Source organism: Larus michahellis, chromosome 3, assembly GCF_964199755.1.
Source record: "Larus michahellis chromosome 3, bLarMic1.1, whole genome shotgun sequence".
In the NCBI taxonomy this organism is placed as follows: domain Eukaryota; kingdom Metazoa; phylum Chordata; class Aves; order Charadriiformes; family Laridae; genus Larus; species Larus michahellis.
The window spans coordinates 87636427-87656820 of NC_133898.1; the positions used below are offsets into that span (position 1 = coordinate 87636427).

Genomic DNA, 20394 nt, shown 5'->3' on the forward strand with positions numbered 1-20394 from the left:
GCTTTCACCTGCATCTCACAATTATGGCATCTCTTTGGCCTGCATCATTGCAAGTCTCACTGCATCCACAGTCGTCTGGGAGAGTCAGAAGGACAGGACAGGCTGATCATAACACGTTCCAGGTCTCCTACCATATAGTGCATGGGGGAAGGTCGCTGCAGGAAGAATGTGATGAAAGAAGTGGCATAATAGAGGACAGAGAGTTGGCTGTGCTTGGAGGTCACTTCGTGTCTGGTTTTCCTCTTTCTGAGTTAAACTTTTCAGCAGTTGCTGTCTGTCCACTTTCCTGTGTGAAGGATTTTCACATTTCTTCCTGCAGCCCCATGAGTTTTAAAATAGACTTTTTTATCCTTGTCTCTGACAAGTCTGTTGGTGGTATCCTGGGAACTTTTGCTGCTCTCCAGTAAAGGGTGGGAATGTTCAGGCTAGTACTGCTTTGGCCTTTGTGCAACTTTTGCTTTCCAGTAGGAAAAAGTAGAGGAGTGTACATGAATTACACCTGCATATGGAGTCGTCTTTGTCACTCCTATGCACTACATCTTTCTAAAAGTTCAGAAGACGAACTCACTAAGAATGAATACATTTAATGTTTCAAGGAGTGGCTGTGTTCAGAGATGCTGCAGCTTGACCAACTAACATATCTTACTTTGAATGCTTGGTTTGAAAACTCTGAAATGGATTAGGTCACGGTCGCGTTTACCAATTTTAGTGATTCTCTGATTAGGAAAATGGACCAAGCAATGCGAAGTAACTTTGCTGCTTATATGTCCTAACAAAATGTATTATTGTTTCCATATTGCTGTGGAAAAGAAGACTGTCTTAAAACCTGAGAATTTCTGTTCGCTTTTTTCTGTGCTACATGCTGTTTGTAGTGTTACATTTAGATCAAAAGAATTTAGTGAAGAATATAGATCTACCAAATTCGTCTGTATTAGTTTCAGGCAAAGAGGAGCCACGTTTCTTGAATCGTATTTCTCTAATGAAGTAGCTGCCAAGCTGTGTAGTATAGCATCTGTTGTTTTAAAAAAAAAATAAAAATGTTAGGAATATTGACTTAAAATTTGAATAGGATATGTTTTCCATTTTTGCTTATTATGGGGTCAGTTGTAAGAGTTATGTTTTGAGGGGTTTGTTTGTTTGATTAATATAACCTTAAACTTGGAAAGCTTTATAAAGAGTGCTGGGTTTGATTTACGTTTTACTTTATATCAAAATATAATGTAATCAAATGCTTTTAATTGAGCAGTTGATAGACTTGCTTGTAGAAGATACATAAAACAAACAAACAAAACAATGCCAAACATAAATAGTAAATAATATAATTGCTTGTAAGAATATTTAAAAAATCAGAAGAGCTAGATTCCCTAGCTGTTGATAGTGTAATTATTTAATTACTCACAACTTACATCGTATGTACTAATGCACAGTCCAGTAATGTGAGAAAATATTGCTGCTGACGTACTTACATTATAATATTTAAAAGGATCTCACATTTTCTCCACTCTTTCATATGTTTTAGTGAATATCCCAAGTAACATCTAAGAAATGAAACTTGGCTTTAGTCTTCAAATCACTAAAAGGAAAAAACTGGTTGTTTAAAGTGGTTAACTGTTCTTAAAATATTTGTATCTTCAAAGAGCTTTATCCAATTTCCTGATTATGTTTGGTAATGAGTAGGGATCATTTAGTTTAAGGTATTTTCTGTTGATATTATTTAACTTGGGAAGGTGACCCTGAGCTGGATTGCAATGTGTGATTTGAATGCCCATGGGCAGCTCTTCACCAGTTTGATTGTGGGAGATTATCTGGATTTCTAATATACTTTAATTACTCTGCTTATATAAATTGTCACATTAGAAGCTTCTTAACTGTTGAGTCTGTTCTGTCAATGATCCACTAACAATAGGAATATACTAGGCTCTTCCACTGAGATTTGAAGATTTATACCATCAATGAAAGAATTGGAATGGCTCCGTTTAAACCTACTGTATCTTCAATAGGAAAGAGTATGTGATCTGCTTCTACTCAAGCAGCGATTGATGTGTGGTAAATTGAAAGGATCTGTAGCCTTTTTTATTTTGTTAATAGGCATTTTTTCAATTAAGGGAACATAATGCAAAATATGTTTTAGGATGTTTAGGGGCAGTGTTTTCCTGATGTGTGTGTGGAAAAAAGAGAAAACAGTATGGTTAGGATTTTTGGGTGGAGGAAGGTGGAGTATCTTTTGGCAATGATTAGCTAAGGTTTTACAGAGAAGCTGTCCTAATTGAAATGCTGCCCTAATGTCTGTGTGTGTTTCTTACAGCCTAAGCTAGATGCCCTGGTATTTTTATTTATCTCTCTCTATAGCTACACATACACATATAAACAAGTCCTTTGAATTATGGTCTGAAGCACCTCAGTCTTAGAGTGTTATGGTGGTTTTGGCCTCTCCTAACCTTTTACTTCTGAGCACTAGGGCATCTGCCTGCCTGACAGCTCTGTTCAGATGAGCTAGGAGGATACCAGAACTTGGAAGACGCCTGCTCTCAAATGGTGCGGGGGTCTTCCAAGATACAATGATCTGATGGTTTACGGTAACAGGTCCAGCTGAGCAGCAACTTGTTTGGCATGTACAGCACGTGTATCTTATAAAATAAAACGCTCCTGCCTCCTACATGCGACTTTGTCTACTGCTAGCCTACAGAAAACATGACGGATTGAATGAAGTCTGTGTCTGGTGGGTCCAGAGATGTCTGATTCAATGTCATGAAGAACAGAAATCTGTGTGCTAGGAACCGTTATAGAGTCCCACTCCTGAACATATGTATTTAAATATGTTTCTTTGGGTTTTTTTGTTTTTTTAAGTAACAGACAACAGAGTCTGAATGATTAAATTTCTGTTACCTAGTGGTTAGGACATAATACTGAGAGGGAAGCGTGTAATGGGTCTCATTCCTTGTTCTGGAATTCCACATTTTTGTCCAGCGACTGACTTAATGTAAAACTCTCAATCCAAGAACACAGCCTGATCTCCAAACCAATCTCTCAAATCTGGACCCAGGTGCTATCCACCCTGAGGCTGTGACTCATTGGTTGTTATATTTAAAAAAAATAATAAAGTGTATTCCAGGTTTTAAAATGAAGGTAGCTACTGCTGCACCTTGTGCCAGCCTGCTGGTGTTGGTGTGGGTTAGTCAGGATTTCCGTGCTCCAGTAGATGGGGATTGTGGATTAGATGCTCAGCTCAAGGCATTTGTGTAGCTGAACTGCAGGCACCTAGGGGACTTCCTGGTCAAAGGAGTGTGATCTGTCAAAGTGAGCAGTTTGGGAAGTATGAGTCAGGAGTCTGAGATCTGTTTGTGCCCTGCTTTTTAAACATTACATACTTTTATCCCTTTGGATCTCATACAACATTTAGGATGTCACTTTGCATATGCTTCACATTGTTGTGTCTGATGAAGGCATGTTGTAACACTGACATGTATATGATTTTGTGCAAGTCTGTGCTATAAAAAACTTAAGCGCAAATGGATGAATTAAAGCGTTGGATAAAAAATCCTGGATGTTACAGTTGTGAAAAGTATCCGTCTTCCCTTGTTAGCCTTCCCTACCTCATCACGCCAATCGGTGATCATCACATACATAACCAGGCATATTATTCTGACATCTTTTTTGCAGTAAACATTTAAACGTGCATTTTACTGTGGATTATCGAAGCAGATTAAATTGAAGAAAGAACACTGAAACATGATTTAATAAACGCTGAGCTGATGGAGGCATGTTAGTGTTTGATAATGTCGTATCATGATTTTTCCAGTTCTGTTTGTACAGTGAGCAGTACAGCTCCGTGGTGGTGGTGATGCTGTCATTAAGGCTTACACAGCACTGGCACTTTCATTTTAAACTGTGAGGTTTTTCAAATGTTTCTTTTAATGGATGGGAAAATTTACTTTTGGCCTTAAGTTTCTTATGTCGCTTAACTTTCTGAAATCTATTTTTTAATTACAAAACGGTGGGTTAAAATTCTGTGCTCTTTTGGGTTGTTTATTTTTGGGTTTTTTTTGAGTTATCAAAGAATGAAAAGGCTGTTGCTCAAATAAGAAGAAATTTTATAGATACTTTGTATGTATATTATAAATACGGAAACTACTTAAATTGTGAAATTCTGATATGAGGTGGGATTACTACTTCTGTCCCATTGCTACTGCAGTCATACCAGTCTCAACATACTGGGTGCTATATAAAGGGATATAAAAAAAGCAATTGTGTCCTAAAGAGCTTAGAAACAGATTTAAAAGAGGACTTGGATATTTGAATCAGACTTGGTTAGAATTTAGTTACCTTTCTTCATACGTGTTTCGCAGAACCAGCCTGAATGTGGAGGTCTCTGTAAGTGACTCCGTTTTAACCACTGAAATTCCCTGGGTACCTAAACTTGTGTGCCCAGAGACACTAAAGCTGTTTTGACAGGCCATAGCTGTTTAGCAACCAGCTTAGGCACTTTGAGGCCATAAACTAGATGTTTTAGCACTTAAAATTCTTGTAAGCATGCTGTCAATGCACCTACTAAACACACTGATAACCAAGAGTTCAGTGCAGAGCTCTGCAGCCCGGCCAAGAGAAAGAAGGTTCACCTTTTTACACGTTAGGTCAAGTGGCCACATCATTCACCAGTGATCAGGAAACCAAAAGCCTTTACCATGAGATGCCTGAAACCCACATCTATGATGTTCCACCGATCTCTAACTATGATTAGGTTGGGGCACTTTCTTCTTGGAGGAACTGGGCCATTGTGGAACCACTGTGCAGCCAGTGTGCCGCTTCTGTGAATCCAGATCCATTTTATTTTCATGAATCTGCATATATCAGAGAAGCAGGATCAGACAGTTTGTTACTTGCACCTTGGCACAGCTCCATGATACTGTATGAAAGTAGACTTGTACCCAGATGCAACCATTTTGTCCTTGCCATTGTGAATGTGTGTCCTGTGCTTTTGGTCTGGAGAAAAGGAGGCTGCGGGGAGACCTCATCGCTCTCTACAGCTACCTGAAAGGAGGGTGTAGCGAGGTGGGGATCAGTCTGTTCTCCCAAGTAACAAGTGATAAGACAAGAGGAAATGGTCTCAAGTTGCACTGGGGGAGGTTTAGATTGGATATTAAGAAAAATTTCTTCACAGAAAGGGTTGTCAAACGTTGGAACAAGCTGCCCAGGGAAGTGATTGAGTCATCATCCTGGATGTATTTAAAAGACAGGTAGACGTGGTGCTGAGGGACATGGTTTAGTGATGGTTTTGGCAGTGTTAGATTAATGGTTGGACTTGATGATCTTAAAGGTCCCTTCCAACCTAGACAGTTCTATGATTCTTTGAATGCCAGCGTTATGGTCCATACTTAAACTAGCTTTTCTTTTTTGAATGTTTTGAAAAATTCTGTATAAAAGTAACTAACTCACTCTAAAAATGTGCTCTTCACACTTAGTGTTATGTTTTATGGTAGTATAACAAGTTATGATTTCAAAAATCTACATGTATAAACTGCATATTTGAGCATGGCATAAAAATAAGTGAATACTTATACACAAATTATGAAGTAGAACAGTGAATTTGTCAACATGGGAGTTGATATCCATATGGATCAATGAAATAAGTGCTATAGTTGCAATTTTCTCTAACTGTCATGTAACTAAATGGCATAGTAGTCAACTAGTTGAATACCCATACTGGATTATTTTCAAAGGCACATGGAGGGCACGCAAAGATCTTTTTCATCTTAATCTTGGATAGGACTAGTTAATGGAAATGTGTGTGTGGCTTCTGCTGAAACCTTGCTTCCAGTTCTGGTCACTGTCAGAAGCAACAATTCTGATGGAAATGAGGAAGGAAGAAACGCGTAGAGATAGTAAAGAAGTATTGATGTTTTATGGCATTTGAAGGAAGTGAAATTGGATGAGTAATTTTGAACTAAATTCTGAAATGCTGCTTGGTAAATAGTAGGATAAATTCTGAGTGTATCACTGCAGTGAGATTTATACAAACGCAGCAAACATGACTGGATAGATTTCTACAGGAAGGCCCAATGTTTTTCTGTACAGTAGTGATATATAATTTCTTTGTATTAGTAAGTAAGGGGATGGGAAGCAAGAAACACCTTTCCGTGTGAAATGGAGTAGTGTCAACATTGGCACTTTTATTTTGGATTTTATTCTCTTGCCATCTTTATTGCGTAACTTATTGCTAATCTTTTCAGCAGAAAAAAAATATGCTTTTAATTGTATTAATGCAGCTTTTGAGTTTTTGGGAGAGCTTAAGATGATAACTTTGTTGTTGTGCACATTTCCAAGTAGCTGACATCACTTCCATGTCTGGGGTTTCTTGAGAGAATGTAAAGCTCTTCTGTCTTCTTCAGTGAAATAAAAACTCTCACTGTTTTTGTTCTCTGCATCGGCTAATCTCCCTATCTCTTCAGTTCTTTATGCTGAAATGTTCATAGCTACCCCATAGCTGAAGAAGCCTCAACTTCCCCCAATCACTTCTGTTTCTATTATCAGCTCTATGGCAACATTAAAATATGACCAAGGCTCAATGCATTTGTTGCCAAAACATCAAAATGAGAAACTGTGTTGCTAATCTTACAGTGATGCAAAAAGAGGGAGAACGTTTGGAAAGGAAATCTCCAAATTCGAGTATTATTCAAGTTCCATTGATCTGCAGAGAGCACAACGTCCCTATTACTTGTCTTTGAATCTGAGTGCGATGATGGTTTGTTTCATTTTACTTTGCCTGAGTTTTCCTTGGAAGAACTGATGTTAGTAGTTGAAATTCTAAGCATCGAAGCCATTTATCATTTTAGAAATGCTCATATATCCCTACCCAATCTACCTAGATTTATCCAAGGGTGTTGGTCCTGCAGGTCTTGTTTTTTAATTATTTGTTTGTTTCAACATCAAAAGGTCATGCATTTCCTTTAAAAAGATTTTCCTGAGCTTAATCTTGGCTGTACTGGGTAGCGGAGTTCTGTGGATGCTGTGGCTGGCCTGGTGTGGTCTGGGAGCAGAGGAACTGGGAGCACCATCTGTGAAGAAACCAGTCTCTATGTTTACAGCCTGGGAGCCCCTGAGGGTGGTAGTATGTGCCCCTGGCAACACTGGTAGGAGGAGAGAGGTCTTCTCTCGTGTTGGGGAGTTCTGAATGCTTGTAGATAAAATTAAATGACATTGTATTAAGTCTGCATGCCAATATGCGGCCAGTGCAGATTAGGAACTAGTAGTGACTTGAGTATCTGTTATATAGGTGGGCTTCTGCATTTTATGTGGTTTACTTTTCCAGCTCAACCTAAAGTTTCACTCCACTTTAGTAATCCAGGCTTGCAAAGGCATGGTTTATGTTTGCAAAAGGATAGTTTGTGGTTACAATATCTGCATCCAGATAAATGGCTGCAATTCCAGGTGTAGGATGTAGAAAATAATCCCACCTGCTCTGCTATGCCTATACGTCCAGCACAATCCTTATTCAGGTAGGAAAAACATTCCCTTCTTTTATAAACCCAGGGTTTATTTGATCTGATGGTAAAATGAAAAAGCACACCTGTCTTTACATAAATAGGAACTCCATGACTTAAAATAAGTAAAAACCACACCAAGTTATTACCATTGTAATGAGGCAACTGGTGGTTCTGGAGCTCTTGACACAATGGAAAACTACATGTATATAGTCTCACAAATGGAATGATGTTTGATGCTATACTTGTCTAGTGTTAGAAAAAAGCCTGAATAAAAAGTAAAATTGTATTTATCCATTTCTTCATGGAATTAAAAAGATTTGCTTGTTGGTAGAAGTAGCCGGCTACTTCTGCTGCAGCACATATTGATGCCCCATCGATTCTAAGCATTTACCCTATTGCAAGCATTTGTGTAGGTTACTATGAATAAACATAAATACTGATTTGTACGTGTTGCCCTTCCACTGACACAGAGATATATTACCTTACTTTGGAAGTCTGTACACCCTTCTGCTTTGCATAGATGGCTAAAGGAGATGCAAAGCACCCTTCTTCGGAGAGGCAATTTAGAGGAGAGAAAAAGGTCTTTGTGCGATTTTACGGTGTAATCTGGATATAAGTAGGGCAGAATTTGGTCCCGTGAGTTTTATTCTCTGCACTATGAGGCATCTTGCTTTCCTTTCTTAACAAAATAAACCAAAAAAGTCCTTCATATTTTTCCTGTTAAACCTTTTTTTTTTTCTTGTAATGGGCCAAAATATATTTTTAACTTGCTTCTTTAGCCCTACTTTTTACTTTTTCATTGTTTGTCCTTTAGATCTCACTATTTCTGCACTCTGTTCTTTGTCCTTTTTTTACCAAGGGATACTCCCAAAGAAGTATTGCTTGACTTTTTATGCTAATCTCGCTTCTATTTCAATTCATGTTGACTTGGAGAATATGCCTTGTAAATAGGAATACCAACTGACATACTGAATATAATCCTCAGTTTCTAAGCATTGGTTGTTTTCACAGCATCCTTAAAGGGTAAGCTGTCTTACTATCCAAATATCATGGCTGGGAAACTGAGGCTAACAAAGGCTGTATGATTTATGTGCAGCCACAGAGGGAATAAATGTTGGGCTTAGAATTCCTGGCTTCTGTTCCTGTGTTTGGACTGGCACCGTCTCTCGAAGAAATACTTGATTCCTCCTAATATTACGTACCCTTCCATGTCTGTTAAACGTAGCCATTTGAAAAGTAGCTGGTACTCAGTTCTCTCTCCGTCTGCCCTGTTCAAACTAATGGACGCCTGCAGGCAGGCATAAGGTATCGTTACCTTTGACAGCCGGTATGTTTTATGTTTTAAATTATGTGTTAGGCAGAATTTTTGGATAGTAATTTGGTATAATGAGATGCGCTTCTAATATCAACCCTAGTACGGGAAGGCCTTGCAGCCAGCCTACTCTTTATTTAAAATTATTCCATTTCAGATGTCCTAATGAGTGCTGTGAGTTGTGTAATTCTTTCATAATTTTCCCACATTCCCAGAAGGGAACTAGGGCATGGACTCTTTTTTTCTGTTTTTGTTTTGGTTTATTTCAAATTAGGGTGAGCACAGAATAAAGATCTAGGGGAAGAGTTTTGTGAAACGCTTGCTATTGTGAGAACGGCAATTAAGAAAAAAAATATTACAGTCTACAAATGTTACTGTTAAGGCAAGTCTCGATGCCACCGCTGTTTGCCATTATCTTATAAATATCTTGACTCTGACTTTACAGTGCTGTTTATAGAATTTAATAAAGCAAATGTAATAATGCTGCCTGTGCTTTAATGCACAATCTCAATTGAGTTGACCAGAAGATAAATAGGAACAGGAATGATAGTGCGTTCCTACAGATTGTTTTTAATAAGCATGTTATTTAGTTGATCAGCCCAGTGCAGTAATGCCTGCTATCCTGCTCTACCAGACAAATTTATTAATGCTTCCTCCCCTCCCCATTTCTCTGAGAACATTGATTCCCTGCAGACATATCTCTATTAAACCTCTAGAAAGTCACAACTTCCAAATTAGATTAAGTAGCAGGAATGGTACTAGAAGAATCAAAGAAAATTGAGTGCGTTATTGAATTCATGCCACATTGTCTCAGGAAGAGATGGGAGTTATGTGCAGTGGTAACTTTTGTCCTTACTGTACTAACAAAGCTGTGGGCATTGCTGTCAAACCTGATTGTCTGCAGCGCATCAGGATGAAATGAATCTTTTCTCTTATCAAAACTCATACCTAGTGAGCTTTTACAAATGAGAAATAGGTTTCAGAAGGAAGCTTTACAATTGATCAAAATCATTTGCCATTATTTGCTGTACGCAACCCCGTCCGAAAAACCCTGCTGACAAAAAATTTAAAAAAGCCTCTGGCTTTGGATTGTGAGCGGACTGGCTTGTCATGCTAGCAGTTGCAAAATGCAGATATTCATTTTAAAGCTGCCTATTTCTCATTTTGATCTGACATATTAAAAAGCATATAATTAATGGTTGACATTAGTAATTAACATTAACTTTATGGTGCTTAATATGCCATCATTCATCCATCAAATAACTGGTACGCATAATGTCTTTGCGTAAAGGTTTTAATTGCACCGAACGATCCTTCAGTTCTCAGGCTCTACGGTTTAAAGTAGTTGTAAATGCGTTTTTTAAATATGTGAAATTTTTTTTTTATTATTTTTGAACGTAAACATTGTTTTTGTTTCTCCCTAGGAGCGTGCACAAACGTGTAAGCCAGGGACTTCAACTGGGGAACGGGGCCCCCGACGCACAGCTTCCATTAGCGGCTAAAGAGCACCACCTTGCTGTCGCCAGCGCTCTCTGGAGAAACTTCTTCCCCTATTTGAAGAGCCAGAGAATGTCACAGATGCCACCTTCCCCACAGCTTGCTGACACAGCTGCAGGTTAGCACTGACCCTCCCTGCGACTACTGGATTTGGTGCTATTTTCCTGGCCACAAACTTTCAAGGATTTTGTGGTTTGGGGTGTTTCTCCTTCCACGTAGTAACTTCAATATGCATAAATGCAAAAAGTAGATTCCATGCTAAGTATTTTGATAAGAAGAAATATTGTAGTGTTGAATTACTTGATAAAATACAAACAGATTGAGAACTCCAAAGGGGTTTGAAGCTATACAAGCCTGACTTCTTTTTCCCCTGCTAGTCACAGATTACAGTCAACATTGCAAATGCCATACAATATAAATGACGACGACTTCTTTCAGTATTATCTAGAATTTGTATCTTTTTGTAGAAGTTTATTGTAATTTTGTGTTGAACTGTTCTTTTCATTATGGTTGTGATTCAAACTAAATTTTTAAAAATAATATTTTACATTTGAATACATTTTTTAAAAGGTTGATTACACGACGATTGTTTTTTGCTGAACCTTTATGGTCATGATCGTAAAGCTATTTCATAATTAATTTTGATTGTTTATCTTGTTTTACACTGAAGGCTTTTAATCTTGAAGTACAGCGTTCCATATGTATGTGAACTCCACGTGCAACGAGTTAGCATGGCAGTAAATAGAAAGAAATCCCAGTTTGATCTTTAACACCAGTAGCTAGCATTGTATTCTGTACTTACAGTGAAATCTTGTATCTATTTAATTTAGAGAAGTGAAATATAAAATATTTTTTCCCATCACGGTATGAATTAGATAAAGTTCAGAAGTACTGAGTTAGTAATAGAAAAGTTAAAAGACCTTTCATTTAAAGCAGCTCTGCAGCAGTTAGTGGGTAACACTAATGAAGGAGGCAGCGTGCAACGGTAGTGGTCTGACGCTGCTGAAGCATGTATGGGAAACAGCAATACAAATCAAAGGAAGAGGTTGTCCGTGTCAAAACTTTCATTCATTTCCTACAGCGTCACATCTTTTTATTTTATATTAACACAGTGAAATAGCAAGAAGAGCCACCTATTATAAAACCCGCTTAGAAGCAGAGGAGTGCAGTTGTGACCTGCTTTATAGAGCTGCGCTAGGCAGTACTACAGAGGAAGGCAAACCCTTCCCACGCTGTATGAGCTTCTTGCCTTAGAGGTTGCAGCCCAGAGGAGAGAGAGCAGCTCTGGCAGCTCTCCTGCTCCCCCTGCCAGGCAAATAGCCTGGGATTCACGTTATCCTTCCCGTCTCCCGTTTCTCCCCCCTCCACGTTATGGCTGATGCTGCAGAAACAATGTGATACTCTGGGAGAAGGCCGCCACAAATTGCTTCCTCACCTAAGGCAGAGTGGGGACTCTGTATGACCTCCTTTTTTATTCCGAGGCACAAAAGGAAATGTGAAGTCCTTCGTAGCTTAAGGTAGTCTGGCCCTACACCATTAATTAAAAGAGCTTCATTATTATTTCTGAAAACTAGCCTTTCCTGCCTAACTCAAAGTCAGCTTCTCAAAACATGCAGTTTTATAAATCATTATTTTAATAAATTAATATCACATTTATTTTTAACTTGAATTGGAGAATTTGGAAACTAGTGAGGCCTTTTATTTCATTGCCCTCCAAAGGCAGGTTTCCAGATTCATCTGATGCTTCTCATTTCCTATAACTTAATAACTGCTCAGCATTTCAGATTGCGTTTTCTTCCTCAATTTAAATGCATTTGTCATATGCAGCATAAAGAATGTGCTGTATTTTTTATGCTGGTAGTGTTAGATATAGATTCCACAGTAGACCTAACAGAAACAGCAAAAGGTTATGCTTCATTAACAAAAAGTCTGCACAAATTACTGTCCCAGTTTCTAGATCTGCAACTGTTATATGAAGATCTTTTTTCCAAGAAGCAGCTTGTCTGTAGTGCTTTATTTATATAGTAGCTTCTGATACATGAAAGTCTAATCTAAAAATAGAAAGATACCGGCTTTTACTGAGTGAATTCTTTCCAAATACAGTTCTTCATTGCAAGAAGTGTGTAAAAACTACTAAGCAAATAAATAAAACTCAGCCCTGTAAGGCAGGGTAATATTTATGTGTACAAGGGAAGAAGTAGTGGATGGAGGCAAGAAAGGGAGGCCAAAAAGACAGAAAAGCAAGTTTTTAAGACATGTTTTTTTATTGCATAGGTGGTAGAGCTATGCCTTCAGGATTTATAATCTGTGCTTTTGTGAATATATTTAAAATTGCATTTGTTTGGATATGTTTTTCCTCCGGTGTGTCATTTTGACTTACAGACTCCTTGGGACAGAGACTACATTTTAACATGTGTGCAAACGCTATCTGTTACAATAGTTGCCCAGTTTTAATTGAGATTTTTGGTGCGCCCAGACTGCGTATTATTAATCATTCAATGCTTTTTAGTGCAACAGGGATGTACTGAGAAACCATTAACACAGTGCCATGTTTTTTTCTCTTTAAAATCAGGTTTTACTCTCTTAGCTTTGGATATACCCAGCAAAGCCCTATCAGATCTCCAGCCACAGCCCGTTCTATCCATGATGCAGCTCTTTGGATGGGATGACATGGTGTGGCCTCAGCTGGTGTCAAGATATCTAAGTCATCTAATTCAAAACAGGTGAAAAATTGCAACTACTTGTTCTTCCAGTACCTTGTCGTTCCTTCATTAGAATTGAGGAGGCTGTTGCTTCGAACAGTAATGTGTCATTGAGGTGGTCCAGGTTCTTTGCCTCTGCTGAAGTTCTAGGTTTCTTGAAATCGTCTGGGACATTTCATAGTGGGTTGTGGGTGTTATTTGGGTTGAGTTGTTTGTGTGTTTTCATATGTAAATAGCTTAAGATACTCAAAATTTGTCAGGAAGATAGGTAAGTATTTTGAAAGACTTGTCTTTTATATAGCAAACCACTTATTTTTTTTCCCAGTGGAAACAGTGTTACTGACAGATTTTGGGTGGGGGCCTAGATGATATCTTCAGAGAAGTACTTCTGCGAAGAACAATACTGCATTGAAGTGAAATGCCTGAACCATAACCTATTTTTAATTTGCATAGTTATAGTTATCCACCTCCCTTCTATTGTTGTTTCACTTGGGCAAATTGTTACAGTTTGGCAAGGCAGTAACCTCCTGCCCTAGCTGCACTTCAAGTTGAATAATTTAACTTGGTAAATTTGAAAATTTCCAGTTAAAAGTGCTGGAGTTATTTTTCACATAAACTTAAATCTTCTTATAAAAAGACAAGATAAACATTATCATACAAATCTGAAGATGCTGTAGTAAGCGTTCAGTGTTTTGACTTCTTGAAAACAAAGAACTTCCCCAGGAAGCTGAGGAGGATGGCTTGGGCAGCATTGAAAGTATTGGGAAAATCATCATGTGGAAATGCACGCATTAAAACTTTCTTTTTGGCAAGCTTGGAACACTTTCTGAGTATATATTAATGTTCATGTAGCTCAGATTTCTGAGACCTGCTAAACCTATTAAATAATAGATTTAGAAAAATGTATGTTCTCACTCTTTCTGGTTCTCCCTCCTGCGTTCTCACTCTGTGTCACCCTCTGCTTTTCTGAATCTTCCCCCTTGCTGGAAGCATGGGACAGAAAACACTCACACAGAGGCCAATGTTTTTGCCCCTAAGCTGTTGGGGTTGCAGTTGCCCGGCATCGAGGAGAATTGTGTTTCCCCTGTCAGTTGCCTCAAAGCCAACAAGGGGAGACGAGGCAAAGGTATGTCCCGACCTCATCAACAGAGCTGTAAGGTGCTCAGGTTTCCTTGTGAAAGGACAGTGAGTACCTATGATAAGACTTTTTTGGTAGAATTGTACAGAGGTATCATGCTCTGAACACTGTCATTTTATTATGCGCTAATAAGACAGCAATTTTTGTAGCGCGATTCATGTACTTATTTACCTTAGGCAGTTGTAGAGCAAAAGTTACCAAAGTATCTAAGTGCTGGGATCTTAAGACTTCATGGTTACTGCGTTGCGATAATTTTCACATCAAACATTCTCAGTTAAAAAGCAAAAAGATTATTTCCATGATGATGCTGGTATATACCCTGCAAGCTCTGCCTGGTCTCTTTAAGATTGAAGCTTATTCTGCATATCAGCTATTTCAATATTGATAATAAAGGTTCTGATGGACAAGCTGTGCCCTTAGGAACGTGCGCACAACTTCGGCATTTCTTTTGCAGTAGTGCCTAAAAGTTCCTCTCCAGATCTGTGTTGTGTAGTGCATGATAGTATTACAACCTGCTTAAACTGACTTTGAGCATGTGTATAAGCTCACTGGTTTAAAAAGACCACTTGCCGTGCTTCTAGCAGGTAGTTATTGTGCTTTTCTTTCTTAAGGGTTAGGAGCATATTCCTCTCTAGTTTTAGGAAGATGCTTAAGTGGCCTACCTACCAGCAAGCAACAGAAACACGAGTGAGACTACAGCAGAAAATGTTTTTGTGAGCCGTTGGGGCCAAGTAGCCTAGCTGTCTACATCAAGATTACATAAGGCTGGAATTTTTTGTTATTTATACATTACTAATAAGAGCATTAAGTCCGTAGGCATTCTGGGTTTTTTTCTCTTTTGGTACTGGGATTTAATTATCATTTTTTATATTTTATTTGCTTGCATTTGGTCTCCTTATTTGTTTTGTCAGTAGTACTTCAGAAAGGATGTTCAGACAAAATATACAGTTGTCATTGGTTTTAACTAAATGAAATAGAAAAAAAAACAACCTTTACTAATGTTGCTCAGTGAGGAACAGAATCCAGTTTGGTTTACATTTGGACCTGTGTTGACTTCCTGTTGCAAGCATGAGTAAAAATTCAGTAGAAAATAAGTAGATTTATATGTACATATATCAAGAAAAGAGTACACGCATTTTTCATTAAAGTCAAAGCACCTAGGACTGACCAGGGAGGAAATCTCTTACATAAAAAGGTGTAACTATTTTCAAGAGATTTCACTGACGTGCAGCACACCCGGAGCTCATCTGATAGGAATGGCAAACAGGGTGCAGCACAGACCCGCTGCCCGTTAGCAAGGCGTTTCTGCAGAACTAATGATGTGGGGCTGAAGTCCTTGGGAAAAAGTGGCTCCAGCAGCTACTTGCGGTGGTAAGGCAGGTGAAACTTTGGGAATACCGAGCAGCAGAGTAGAGGGATTGCGCATTGAGTGTTGATGGTGCCATTGACTCCGGCCTGACACCTGGCTGGTAGAACAGTAGCGAGGGTTTGATTGAAAGTACGTACAGCAAGTTTGCTGTGCGTGGGCATGTATAGACTTGTGTGCGTATACATCCACAAATGCATACGCCTGTAAGTGTACATCAAGGATAGCGGTTTCCTTTCTCATCTCCGAGCTGCCTTTTTACGTTTCCCCTTTTTGATCTGTTTCTAACATGATGTATCTTTATTTGCAAAAGCAGACCTTCTCTTCTCCATCTTTTACGTAGCGAGGACAAAGCAGACTTTTCAGAATGGCGCGGGGCACCTGAGCTACCTTCATAGGAAAGGCCTGGGTAGCTTAAGCCGTGTCAATAGGAAGTTCCAAGTTGATTCAGATAAACTCTTCCCAGCATTATACATCATCAGTTTAGGTAATACTACCAAATTATCCATTGTTAGAATAAGGTGTTTCCTATTGTGCGAATTTTTTCCCCTCTGTTTTGTTCTATGTAGAGAGAACATACGTATGTGCGTATATATGCTTTTATATTACCGTGTATGGCATTACCAAATTTATCATGTTGTCTGTATTTAGGCATCAGGATATTGTGGGCAAAGTCTGTAGAGTACACAAAAGGAGTGCCAGTTGGCCTTTCTGTTACTTTAGTTCTAATTGTTTCTGTGCACTGTTTTTATACGTCTACAACCAAATGAAACACTCTGCCACCTTTTTGCATACTTTTATTAGATTGCTGTACCTTTTTCTTCCTCTTCTACCTGTGCAGCGCACTGTGTGAAGCTTTTTCCAGTATGGGATATACGTCCTACGAAGCTCTGACAGTACGTTCTTGGTTTCGATGCATTTTGCAAATGTTCATAGATCAACCGACTGGTATGCTGGCCAAGACAGATGCTGAGCGAACAGTTGGTAAGTGTTCGCATTTCCCTAATGTTTGCAGTAACGATTCTATATTGCAAAACTGGCAAACATTTTCAGCTAATTACAAAATGTATTTTTGTTTGTATTCCTTTACTTTTACCTAATTACAAAATGTGTTTCTTTACGCTGCTTGTGCTATTTATTGATAGTTTGCCTGCTCTGCATATGACAAATTTATCACAAACAAAGATAAAAGAGCTTGTTTCCTTGGAAGCAAAGAACAAAAACTTGCTCCCAAGGAGACAAGCTATTTTTCCCCCATGGAGAAACTGCTCTGAAAAAAGTGAAAATCTGAAGTAAATAGTCAGAAATCATGCTGTGAATGCCCTAAAAGAAAAAAAAAGGGAAAAAAAAATCCAGTTGCAAGTAATTCTTTCATTTTCTATATTGGATATTTTGCTTTCTTAGAGCAATACTTCATCACTTCTATAAAACACTGCAGTTCTAATTATTTGTAAAACACATCTTCTAACGACAGGTTTTCATACGCATTTTGTAGATTTTGCAAAAAACCGTCAGTAAAATGAAAGACTTGGTTATCTATCACTAATACTCTTCATTCTCGTATATCTGTATCAGAAACATAACTAGTTTAGACACACGTTCTTCGTCTAGAGAGATAGTTGCAGAATCCTTGTATTTTAGACATTTTAAAATCATGTTTCATTTTATGATTTTGGGACCCAAGTAAATCAAAAAGCACAACTGTATACTATATTTACTGCTCTCTTGTAACAAACAGAGAAAGCCTATATGGAGCAGCTGACTGAAATGACAAGACTGGTTTTTAAGCTCTCAGAAGTGGAAAACATTCTTTCAAAGGCTCCTGATGAAGAGTCCGTTTTGAAGCAAGACCCTAAAAATGCTCTTGTCCAATTCATTAAGGTACTGTACATCTCTGTGTTAGCTTCATAGGACAATTTTTGGGAAAAGAAATTATGTATCAGATTTTGTTTGGTGTAGGAAAAGAACTTATCACACAAACCTGGTAAGAGACTTAGTAAGTTTGTTTGTATTTATTTCAATGTTTCTGTTTTCTCAGGCTGTTGGTAGAACTTACAGTGGCCTTCAGACGCTCCCTGAGAAATCTGCCATGGTAGCCAAGGCTCTGGAGTATTTAGGTGATGTATTAAAGTATGTAAAACCTTATCTGAAGGTAAAAGGACCTCCAGAAGGTCTGCAGCTTACATATTGGATCATAGGTAATTATTTTGCAACCTCTTCTCTTTTAGGAAATAGTTTTAAGAGATCAGTAAAATGTGCCATTTAATATTCTTTTTTTCTCTATACTGTCCATCTTAATGGTTTTAAAAAAGAAAAGTCACTAAGATGTTACAGTTATACATTTAATTTTCTTCCACTGATTTTTTTTTTCTTTATCCTGATGTCTAACCTCCTTGTGCCTTTTTTTTTTTTTAAATTACCTCTGCAAATGAGTATTTTCAAAAGTATGATGTTTTCATGTCTTTTACCACTGAAAACCACCCATTTTACCTAAACAAAACCAGAAACAATGACAAGGCAGTGAAGCAGTGTTACGACAGGCTACATCATATTTACTGGAGTTATGATAGTGGACTGGTTGGCTTAGGAATGTGATTTGCTGCCTTTTAGAACTGCTTCTCTTGCATATAATTCAAATCTAGTATTTGTTCATTAAAGTGTGGAATCCCCGATAGGGTGGAAAAATAAGAGTGCTGTTTGGTATGAATAAATGAGCCAGTCTGACCCACTTACCTTTATGTACCTTAAACCTTATGTATCTTAAATGCAATTCATTATCTCTGTCTTTATATGCAGTGTATATCATGATTATGAGGAGTACAGTGGAAAGCATGACCAAGATGCAGAAAGTGCATCAAATGTAATGGAATTTGAATTTTGTAAAATATTTTACTTTTCTATTGCAAGACCTGCACGTTTGAATGTATAAAGCACATGTCGAATTAAATGTTTTTAGATATCCAGGTGTTGGGTTGGAGCCCTGTAAAGTAATTTTAGATCGGTATTTTCCTTTCTGTCTTGCAGTAGGAAATGATTAATCTTCAGTGATGCTCTTGTGTGCAAGAAATTGGCCTTTCTTTTTAGTTAAGGAAACATAAAAAAGGTTTAAAAGAAAAAAAATGTTTAAGTGTGTTTCAATCACTTCTTCCCATTCAGTGGGCTCGTTAAATTATAAGGACAAAGCAAGAAACTTAACAAATCTAAACACCTCTTGTCTGTGGTCAGATTGTGTCTTCTACTGTCCCATACATCACAGCAGTGATAATAGGAGTACTTTTAGCAGGAACGAGCGTGTTTCTTTCAAAGCAGGAAGCTTAGACAACATTATTAGAAGTATTGTTAAGTGATCGTTCTCTTTCTCTATGATTGATCATTGTGTTTTCTTTCACTCCACAAGATTAATGTTGTTTTGCGTTGTTTTTAGAGATGGTAATGGATGACTTTTATAGATTAATAATATCTTGTAACAGCCTACTTTTGATCTTTCATTATTTTCAAAGTCTTAAGCATATTTTCTTGGGTTATTCCTGTACTTGCAACCCAGCAAACTTTCTTGCTTCTAATTAAATATAAATTTAAGAATGTCTGTGGGAACTGCTACATAGGAATCTTGTTTTATTTAATCTGTATTTTGAGTATTAACACTCAGGAGTACGGAGTTATTTTCTCAAGAAAAATTACACCTCACCTGCAATAAAGATGTTTTTCAAAGTCAGGGTATTTACACATCAACACCTTTTTACCGTTTTTTTGCAACTCAAGAGCAAGATCTTAAAACTGACTCAAAGCTGCGCAAGTGATACGTTAATGTGTTGAAAACTAGAAAGATGTTCTCTGAGGCTCTCATTTTGGGGACTGAGTGTCCACAAAGATCTGGAGAGACCGTGCTGCTTTAATGAAGTTGTCTGCCCCTTGTTCTTTTTAATTTGCCAAACTAGATGCATTAAATACAATTGGAAGGATACCTAATGTTTTCCTAACATTGAATCGCTGTGTTAGTACTTGCTGATGTGGGCACAGTGGTATTAGACAAATGTGAAGGGAAGGCAAAGGCAGCATCTCTCTGTAAAGTGTGATGAATGCACACAGTGAGGTAAATGTTTAAGTCCATGTGTGCTAATTGCAGTAGTGTTATGTATCAAGTTTAGTTAATTTTTCTGCAGGGATGTGAGAGACTGTCCTTTCTTTGCATAACTGTACTTTTCCTAAAGCAGGTTCACTTGCTTAAAAACTTGTAATTGTAATGTATTGAATCAATTTAGTACTTTTATTTTGCTGAACTGCAAATGGACTTTGAGCTGTCTTGACTGGGCTTTTTCTAAGGGGATGTCATGGAATGAGAACGTGAGAGTTAGACATTTCAGTTGCTGTTGCTACTCTCGCGTTATCTAATTGAACATAATTGCCTCTTTAGGCTTGCTTTTTTTTTTTCCAGGCTGTAAATGGCTTTGGTTTTTCTTGAGTGTTTTTTGTTTGTTTGTTTTTTTTCTTCAACAGGATGTCTGCTAAAGTTCTGGGCACCGATACTGGCTACTTCCAAAGCGCAGCAACTCTTGTTCCGCATCGTGGATTGCTTACTGCTGCCGCACTCTGTGCTCCAGCAGGACAAAGAGCTGCCTGTGGCTTTGCTGTCTGCCATTCGGGAAAGCCTACCTCTTTATCTTCAGGTAAATATCTGAACTCTGTTATCAGCAGACAAATGTATCTTCAGGAAAAGATTCATATTGCACAGGGTGTTTTCTTTTTCCCTAATCAAAACAAGCATTGACTGAATTTAAAGAAGCAGCAAGAGGAGTTTTTTCTTCTTGTAGAAGTGGAAGGGAAAATGCCACCCCGTTGGCTTTCCTCTCGTTGCATGCAGCTATGCTGTGGTGCACTCCAGAGCTGCTAGTCTATTC

At 38.1% G+C, this 20394-nt stretch overlaps 1 protein-coding gene across 2 annotated transcripts in view; it reads left to right on the top strand.

Moving 5' to 3' along the window:
* MMS22L (MMS22 like, DNA repair protein) overlaps window positions 1-20394 on the top strand; it is a 97668-nt gene that overhangs the window by 60522 nt on the left and 16752 nt on the right. For both annotated transcript variants that reach the window (XM_074581075.1, XM_074581077.1), the window contains 6 exons: window positions 10218-10408; window positions 12863-13013; window positions 16338-16480; window positions 17235-17377; window positions 17535-17694; window positions 19994-20163. In XM_074581075.1, the coding sequence (XP_074437176.1) occupies window positions 10218-10408; window positions 12863-13013; window positions 16338-16480; window positions 17235-17377; window positions 17535-17694; window positions 19994-20163 (958 nt within the window). The remainder of the gene's footprint in view (window positions 1-10217; window positions 10409-12862; window positions 13014-16337; window positions 16481-17234; window positions 17378-17534; window positions 17695-19993; window positions 20164-20394) is intronic.